Source organism: Nicotiana sylvestris, chromosome 2 (assembly GCF_000393655.2).
Source record: "Nicotiana sylvestris chromosome 2, ASM39365v2, whole genome shotgun sequence".
Classification (NCBI taxonomy): domain Eukaryota; kingdom Viridiplantae; phylum Streptophyta; class Magnoliopsida; order Solanales; family Solanaceae; genus Nicotiana; species Nicotiana sylvestris.
Genome location: NC_091058.1, coordinates 138,745,206 through 138,754,867, shown reverse-complemented (window position 1 = coordinate 138,754,867; position 9,662 = coordinate 138,745,206). Strand labels below are relative to the sequence as shown.

Below are 9,662 nucleotides of genomic sequence, written 5' to 3'. Positions count from 1 at the left end.
GGTAAAATCGGAGAGTCCAATTTCCCTGTCATTATGATGCCCCGCGAACATACTTTCCAAGGCTCGAGACTGGGTCGAGGTTCACCCTCGAGGGCTGTCGACGCTCGACCTCGGGGCAATGCAAACAAACGGCTATATTGGAAAAGAGGGGAATTCCCAAGGGGTGCGGCTAGAGTCGACGAAGTCTGTCAGACTGGTCTGAGCCCGCATCATGATGTCGACTAATTGTCCCATCTCCATATCTCTGTAATAAATGCGTTTGTACTATGATGATATCCCTCATTTTCTATATAAAGGGGGTCCTTGCCACATTGAAGGATGGATGGCTCCAAACTAAATAAACACGAACATTCTCTCTGCTCTCTAACATACTCTCTTGATATTATTACTTCCATTTATTATCTTCGTTATTGTTCATCATTATTGCTTATCATTGGCTATAAAGAGCCTTCATTGATTTTATTATAACTGTTAGTCATATTTCGACCGCCTTCGATAGCTCCCAACCGAGCTCTGGAATCGACCTCGAGGCCCCCGAATCGACAAGCTTGAGGCCCTGATAATTAACCTACTGGTTTGGTTATCACCTTACTCCTTACTCTTATCTCGTTTCTAAATCTCACATACAACATCAATTGCTTAACAACTAGTATAAAAATAGATCATGTATTTTTAGAGTCCCATAATCAAATTTAATTATTATTACCATTTTCACGATAAACAAGCTAGGCAAATTGATCTGACCAATTTCATTTAGAGAAACTTGAAAGGTTGCAAAAGAAGATGTTGCGCTACTTACGAATTAAAAGTATATTAAAACTTTTCTACTTTTTATACTTTATACCCCAAAAAATTTGGCGAGATGCATCAGATCTCTAGACCCTAAACTATATGTTAGGTTCAAGCCATGAAATTAGAGGAACTGTTAATAGGAAGTGATTCTTCCGTTTACAATACCTACCCAGAATTCGAATTAGTGAGGCCGGTGAATTTTGGGTACTAATGATTAAACAAAAAAAAAAAAGCTTCATTTCAGAACACAACTAATTTGATTCTTAATATTTTAATAGCATGAAATGATTAGTAATAAATCTGTTTTCTTTTTAATTTCACATACGCTTTGTTGGCTCTACAAATTTAAAGCAGCGAGATGTATTGTCAAGTATAACTTTAATATATATGTATAATGTAAAAAGATATGTATGTTATTAAATCAACTAAAGCGTAATCAAATGATAAAAAAATAAGATATGTTATCTAAAATAAAAGATATCAATGAAGAAAATGTATATCCGAATGATTGTGGCCCCAAAAGCACGCACAAGCATGATATATATATATATATATCCGAGCCCTGGACTGCTTATGGTAGACATACTTGCGGTAACCAACGAAATCTAGCCAGTCAACCAATGGAATACATGCAAATTACTTTAGAATACTCACTTTACAAATTGGAAAAGGTACATTTGTGAAATAGCATCATATTCTACTTTAGATAGAACTCTTTAACGAAAATTCAAAAAGTAAACTAGAGATGCGACTTTTATGTTGCCTCCTGCCTTCTCATTTATTTAGTGCCTGTTTGGTATTTAAAAAATTGAGGAATTTATATGATAGTGCTTCTTCGAACGGGAATATTGCAGATACATTATTGAAAAGAAAACAAAAAAATAAATATATATAGCCCCTAAATTATTAGTCGTCCAACAATTTCCTCCATGTATTATTACTTTCCGGACTTCTTTCACGTTAGTTACTTGTATAAAATTGTCATATTCAACTCTCTCTCTCTCCCTTCTTGTTACAAATTTTTTAATGGTTATTTGTGTATCATGCCCCTTTACAATTTTATAATTAAGAAAATAATATTTTTAGTTCTCTTAAGTGTAAAAGACAGATCTTTTACATGTAGAAGTAAATCTCTCATGTATAAAAAAAGATGTAGGGTCAGAAAAAAAATTAAGGTAAAAATAAATGGTTGAGAATTAATTATTTTTAAAACATGAAGGAAAATGTGGTGGTTAAAAAGAAAGTAAGGAACAACGAAAAGGAAAATTATGAAACCAATTAAGCTTCTCAGGCACGTCCCTCAGATGAGAAAGATAAAAATGAGGTTGATACGAGATTAATTAAACAAATTTAGAATTGATCAAATAATGAAGTTCCATATGATAACTAGCTGAGTCCGAAACTTTTCTAATGCCTTTTTGGACAAAAAATACGTTTTTACTACTAAAAAAAAGTTACATAAATAACTAAAACACAGTATAATACTATGTTTTACTTTAACGGAAAGTTAGCCGTTAAAGTAAAACGCAGTACTATACTGCGTATTATTAAAAAAATAATTTTTTTAAGGAAAACACAATATAATACTGCGTTTTTCTATTAATATTGGGCCAGCTATATTTAATTAAAGCAAAACGCAGTACAATACTGCGTTTAAGGAAAACACAGTATTATACTACATTTTGCTTTAAAATTTGGGCCCACCAATAAGTGTTCTGCGGATAACTACCAGTAATTCAAATACATAAAACGTGGTATTGTACTGCGTTTTACGTAAAAAAATATTCTGCACCCCAAGCTTATTTAAAGGCGTTTGAATTTTATAAAAATCCATTCAATACTTTCCTTCAAACTTCCGTTCATACTTCTCTCTTCTTCTTATCAATCATTTTTTTACAATGTCTGAAGAGCCAAAAATAAGGGGTTCATTATATTGGGGGGAGGGGGGGGTTAAGGTTGTGCTGGAGAATAACTCTGTGAGGTATAGCTCACCTCCACGGTGTCATGTTAAATTGCCGCTTACAATGGAGTACGATAAATTGGTATCGTTGTTACGTAAAAAAATGAGTCAGAGGATGCGTTCGGTTAACCTTAAAGTAACCGATAGATTTCCGTATTCAGTAACTCCGCAGGGGTTTGCTTATTACTCTGAGTTTAATATCGAAGATGATGAAACTCTTAGAGATTTTTTGCGAATTCCGGATGAATACAGGGAATTTATTGTAATAAAATTATTGGAAATGTACGTCAAGGTGGAAGACATTCCCAATAATGAGGGTGTGCATAGTAGGGATAGCCCCCAGTCATCTGGTGGTTATTCTGGAGCAGTTTTTGCCGGACAGATTGCCGATGAAAGAACTTGCCTTGATTTAAACTTGTCACCACCAGCGAATGAGCAGCCAAAAAATAATTTTTCTACTTTATATAATCCACAAGACGACTGGTAAATTTCAAATTTTCTACGCTTTAGCGATGTTTATTTTATGTTTGAATTGGATTTGTATTAACACTCTTATTTTTCATAGAGGGTACCGTCCGGATATGAATTTTACAAGTTATGACCCCGCCCCTAGTTGGAATATGCGTAGTTCTAGAGTATTGGACCACGGTGGTCCATCCGGGAGTCATCACCAACAAGAAAATATCCATCATGAAACGTCAAGACAGTACGACTTGTAAGTAAAGTGATATATCTATTTCTAAAGTATTTATCTAGTTGGGTAACTTATCATTTTGTTCTTTTTGTGTAGTGAAAACGAGCTTCTTGATGTTGTTGACCTCACACAGTTACCCATAGACAATGTATTCACACTTGAGTTGGCAGATGCGCAGAGTCAGGAAGATGATAGTGATTATGACAACAATGCGGATGAGTCTGGAGATGACACACCCTTCCATGATGAGGGTGATGAGGAGGAGGAAGTGAATGTTGAACCTGAGCTGACGAAGGAGCATGTTCATCCACCTCCCGCTAGACCAAGAGTGTACGAGTCCCACGTGCCATTTCATGAGCGTAATATTCCCTACCTTGATAATTTGCCAAGTATGCCGAACATGGATGCCCTCACAAGGGATGATGACGAAATTCGGTCAGCGATGTGGGATGAGTCTAGACCAGTTGTTTTGGCAAATGGCATATATCTCCCCGACAAAGCTCGCCTAATTAGGGCGGTAAAAATCTACAGTATAAGAGAGTGCCGTGAGATGATAGTAAGTGAGTTAACTACGGAGGTATACACGGCTGTATGCCGTAGAGACTTTATAGGTTGTCACTGGATGTTGCGTGCCAGCAAGAAGAAATCAAGTTTGTGGAAAGTGGGTAAATTTATTAGCACCCACAGATGTGAAATGGACACATTCAATGAGAATCACTTCAACCTGGATGTGGACTTGATTTCTCTTGTCTTGATTCCATATTTGGAAGTGTCCATTAGGTTCAAGATTAAAGAGTGTATTACAGTCGTCCACCAAGAGTATGGTTGTACTATAACCAAAAGAAAGGCATATCTCGGTCGCAAATGTGCCTTTGAATTGGACTGAATAATTATGTATGGGTTCCAGGCTCGATATTTGAGGCCCGGTAGCACAAACCTATCCTTAATTATTATGCATGTCAATTTCAACATTTTTAGAATTTTGTTAGTTTAATAAATTAAATTAAAATTCCTTGAATTGGACTTAATAATTATGTATGGGTTTCAGGCTCGATATTTGAGGCCCGGTAGCACTAACATATCCTTAATTACGCATGTCAATTTCAATATTTTTAGAATTTTGTTAGCTTAATAAATTAAATAATTAATTATTTTTAATATTGGACTGAATAATTATGTATAGGTTCCAGGCTCGATATTTGAGTTAATTTGACAACATATATTAATTTTTTTACTTTTGTAAGTTTATTTTATAAATTAGATAATTAATTAATTTTGTAAAGTGTAATTGGATAGAGTTTGCAGTTACTACATACTTAAACTACAAAGACTCTACGCTAAAAGGCTCTACATTTTACTACGCTAAAAGGCTATATATTTTACTACGCTAAAAGGCTATATATTTTACTACGCTAAAAGGCTCTATATTTTACTACGCTAAAAGGCTCTATATTTTTTTACGCTAAAAGATCACAATTACATATAAAAATAACAAACATAACATACAAATATGAACAACAAACTAAATAAATAATATTTATTTATTATTTAAGCAAATAAAAACATAACATTAACATTAAAAATTATTTATCAAATTTTAATAATTTTTTGTCCCAAAGCTAATAAATCAATCCGGGTATAAATAAGTTACAAATTTAAACACAAACATAACACAAATTAACATGGAAACATATTCAACAATACAAATATACATGTACTATACGAGTTTCGACATAAACAAAATCGAAATAACTCGATTTAAGTTTTTTGAAATTGATCCAAATCGAAATTTTGCATCGAATGAAGGAATCCAAAGCTTGTCTTGTGTGCGGGACCTACACTCTTTGCTTTTTGGGTGACGGGTGCGGCCAATTTTTTTTTTTTTTTTAATTTTACAGGGGGGAGCAGTGGAGTTTTTTTTAGTGGTGATGGTTGTCGTTGTCTTGGGAAGAAGGGCTTTTTATTTAATTAAAGCAAAACGCAGTATAATACTGCATTTTCCTTAAACGCAGTATTATACTGCGTTTTGCTTTAACTAAATATAGCTGGCCCAATAATACGCAGTATACTGCATTTTGCGTTTTCCTTAAAAAAAATTTTTTTTAATAATACGCAGTATAGTACTGCGTTTTACTTTAACGGCTAACTTTCCGTTAAAGTAAAACACAGTATTATACTGCGTTTTAGTTATTTATGTAACTTTTTTTTAGTAGTAAAAACGTATTTTTTGCCCAAAAAGGCATTAGAAAAGTTTCGGACTCATAACTATCTATGGAGGTTTTCCAGTTTATACTGTTGTAATGAATTTAGAATGGGACCATGCGGCGGTTATTAATTAATACGATTCAAACTTGTCAGTAGGCGCAATCATTAGCGAGTTAGCTGAGCAGTGAGCACCGTTCAGTATTCCTGTCCATACTATATAGTGTACTACACGAGCTATGAGACTGCCAAAGAGGTACATATATATACGCCACATAAATATTCATCGGATTATTGCTTGCATATATATATATATATATATATATATATATATATATATATATGTAAAAACTCTGTAAATTAATCCTACAGTTCTTGTTAATTATTGCCTCTTCCGTAGGAGGCAGCAAGCGATCAAGAAGTTGGATTAATTAAGAACAAGTAGCTGCATTTGATTTTGCTGTTTCATACTTTGTGGATCTTGTGTTTTTATTTTTTTTATCTAAGTACACAAATACAGACTGAGGATAGATACCTTTGGGACAATTGATAAAATTGAAACCAAACGGAAAGACTGAGGGCCAAAATTAGAAGATGCGGAGCATGGCGAGTTCAGCCTCATCCAGAGGGAATATTGCTGCCATTGTTGGTGTGGGACCGAAACTCGGCCGCTCTATCGCCCGCAAGTTCGCCCACGAAGGCTATACTGTTGCCATCCTCGCCCGTGACTTAGGTTAGTGTTCTCTATCAACCTCTCTTGCTTACATATCTTTTGGTAGAGACAGATCTCTCGAGGGGTTTTTGGGAGTTCAACTAAACTCATTATTTTTTGTTTGAATTATATATGTGTGTAATTAAAGTAAATTAAAAATGCCTTCATATAACTAGATCACGCTCATTCTAGTGACTCTAAATAGTTGATTTGCTTCTGTTTCTTGGTATATATAATAAAACAAGAATGAAGCTCATATCTAGCGATAAAGCAATATAGATGGTACAAGTGCGATTTACTAGAGTTATGTTTTATGTTGTTTATTCCAACAGGTAGATTATCAAGATTTGCAGATGAGATAGCGAGAGAAGAAAAAGCTCAGGTCTTTGCCATCAGGATAGATTGTTCAGATTCCCGAAGCATAAGAGAGGCATTTGAGGGAGTTCTATCACTGGGCTTTGTGGAAGTGTTGGTCTACAATGCATACCAGCCAGTATCTTGGCACCCCACAAACTTCACAGACATTAGAGTTGAACACTTTGAGAAATCTCTGGCTGTCTCTTCCGTCGGCGCCTTCCACTGCGCTCAACAGGTCTCAAATTTTAAATACCAACACATGTGCATATATTGCTAAATACTACTCCTATGAAATTAATTTGTATATATTGATTTGTGTAAAAGTTTTTTATTCTATAGGTAAAATATTTTATCTTCATATCACTAAGCATACTTATTATAAATAATTATCAGTAATTTCTTTTAAGTAACCTGATAGTGAAGAAAGCTTTTACACTCTTAATGTATACAGTTAAACTCAATATTCACTGCTATTGGTTCCGTTTGGTTGGATTAATTGGGTGAATTCATGATGCATTGCCTAACCTAATGTGTTGAATAAAGAGGTTTGGACCATTGGAATTGAAAATCTCAGGTAGTTCCAGGTATGGTGGAAAGAGGAAGAGGGACAATTCTTTTCACTGGGTGTTCAGCTTCTCTTAGTGGCATTGCCGGTTATTCTCAGTTATGTACGTGATAATTTTCTGGGGCTGATTTCCTTTTATTGTTTTCGTTTTGTTGCACTTTATATCTACAACTCAATTTGATGATACAAAAGAGAAACGAAAAATATAGCAGGCTGTGGAAAATTTGCAATGAGAGCCTTATCTCAATGTCTAGCAAAGGAGTTTCAACCTCTTGGAGTACACGTGGCGAATGTCATCATCCACGGCATCGTTGGCACGCCCAGGTTTGTCTTTGTTATATATATATATATATATATATGGCCATTACTTCGATAGTTTCCTCTTGAATTTCTCCAACTGCCTGTCCAAGATTCTACATTCCACAAGATGCAGGAATATTTAGCTGTATTTACCTTTATAACAATGTCAACTTATTCCTGGCAAAGTTAGGATATCTTTTTAGATTTTATTTTGCCGTTTGGCCTTCAACGAGGCATAAATTCATCATTTAATGCGTTCAGTGATGGATTCAGTTATTCTTATTAAAAAGCTGGAAAAAAAATGCAAGGAAATCACACTGCATTCGAACCCACAAGTAAAGCAAAATTTGAACTACCTTTGAAGATTCGACAGTTAATTAATATTAATATATATACAGAAAGGTTAATTTGCTTTATTCCTAGTGGGTGAGTAGCTCCGACCCTGAATGCAGACGTACGTGTAACAAATGGCGAAGCCCTTGAATCAAATCTGAGAGGCAAGCCAAACAATTTTCAGGAAGCATATTGCTCTTCAAGTTTTGCAGTTAGTTTAGACTTGGATTACATCCATCCCTTCTAGCTATAGTAAACAAAACTTGCAGCCACAGGCTTTCCAAGACAGTTGGGTAAATTTTGAAAGGGAGTTTTCGCCTGTTGGTTTGTACCATATAATACCTGTTTCACTAAGTTACCAAATACTAACACTTACCATAGAAATATATTTGTATTTACCTTACATGTGACCTGATTACATCGTGAATATCTTTTGTCATTAATGCATAGAGCTTAAATTCTTCAGTAATATAAATTGTAATATGCAGGGGGGCAATAGCATCAAGTTCGCAGCACAGGTTGTTGGTTGGGGAACAACAGCACCAACAAACCAGGGGACGGGAAGGGGAGGGGTTGATGGACCCAGATGCGCTGGCTCAAACCTACTGGTATTTGCACATCCAAGACCGATCCTCTTGGACCCAAGAGATTGATCTCCACCCCTCCAACCAAAGATACATGTAGATTAAATAATGAACAACTTATATTTCTGGCTTATATATAGAGGTGTGATATTATCCTCTCTTCTTCCTGTATTATATTTTTAGTTAGCTGCAAAATAGCAAGATGATAATTGCATCATTGCCATTGTTGCCCTTATATATCAAAAAGGAACGTTGAGAATTTTAATATGAACATATATGTACATTTTAGTTATTAGAGTATGATTAAACAATTGTGGCATTGTGACATCGAATTTGGTTCGGCAATGGAATAAGAATTGCATTTAACTAGTTGTTTACACTAAAAATTGGATAACAATTAAACTTATAAGGCAGAATACATAACTGAATCCTTAAATTTGGCCTTTTTGTCACTTGAACACTTAAACATAGAGTTGTTCCTATCAGGCCCTTCAACTAAACCACATTTGTGCCAATTAGACACTTTGTAGACCATATGAGAAAAATGTTTATAAAAATTAAACGCGTGTATTACAATTGCCTCTAACACCTTAAAATATTCCACCTTATAGAATTAACCCCCAAAACAAATTGAAACTCATCTTCAGAAAATGAAAAACCTGACCGTCGACTCTGGCGGCTTAGTACCCTAAAAAGCTCACTGAAAATTTCCTCCGTTCAACTTTATCTCACTTCTTCTTGTTTCGATTTTACTGAAATATCATGCTATTCTCTCTATTCCTCGTCTAAGTTGATATAGCTTACAAGTGTCGTGCAGAAAGAACGAGCATGCCAAAATAGTCAAATCCATATACACTAAATTTTATTTTTAAAAACAATTAAGAGGAAAAATGATGTGTTCACGGGAAGAAGAAGAGAAATAGAATGTAGGGTAAAAGTTAGCTTTAATTGAAATATTAGAATATAATAATAATATAATAATAATTAACAACCTTTTTATCATGTTCACGCACCCTTCCCACGCACTCAAGCATGTCATTACAAAGTATCTAATTGGCACAAAAGTAATTTAGTTAAAGGGCCTAATAGGAACAACTCTATGTTTAAGTGTCCAAGTGACAAAAAAGGCCAAGTTTAAGGGTCCAGATATGTATTCTGCCAAC

General features: G+C 34.7%; 1 protein-coding gene across 2 annotated transcripts; it reads left to right on the top strand.

The window, feature by feature from the left end:
- Positions 1 to 6,018: 6,018 nt before the first annotated feature.
- On the top strand, positions 6,019 to 8,791 carry LOC104245391 (uncharacterized). 2 transcript variants are annotated; one of them, XM_009800993.2, is made up of 5 exons: positions 6,019 to 6,381; positions 6,693 to 6,952; positions 7,292 to 7,385; positions 7,495 to 7,606; positions 8,404 to 8,791. In XM_009800993.2, the coding sequence occupies exons 1-5, from the start codon at positions 6,243 to 6,245 to the stop codon at positions 8,597 to 8,599; spliced, it is 801 nt and encodes a 266-aa protein (XP_009799295.1). In that variant the 5' UTR covers positions 6,019 to 6,242; the 3' UTR covers positions 8,600 to 8,791. The 2 variants fall into 2 exon arrangements, with proteins under 2 accessions (XP_009799295.1, XP_009799294.1); XM_009800992.2 differs by having other exon boundaries at positions 6,108 to 6,381; positions 7,492 to 7,606.
- Positions 8,792 to 9,662: the final 871 nt, after the last annotated feature.

What these genes read in the sequence shown, in the direction of transcription:
- LOC104245391 (XM_009800992.2), top strand. Translation starts at nt 6,243, where the DNA reads ATGCGGAGCATGGCGAGTTCAGCCTCATCCAGAGGGAATATTGCTGCC. An exon ending in TGCCGGTTATTCTCAGTTAT is followed by an intron (nt 7,386 to 7,491) that starts GTACGTGATAAT and finishes CGAAAAATATAG; the next exon opens with CAGGCTGTGGAAAATTTGCA. An exon ending in GGCATCGTTGGCACGCCCAG is followed by an intron (nt 7,607 to 8,403) that starts GTTTGTCTTTGT and finishes TGTAATATGCAG; the next exon opens with GGGGGCAATAGCATCAAGTT.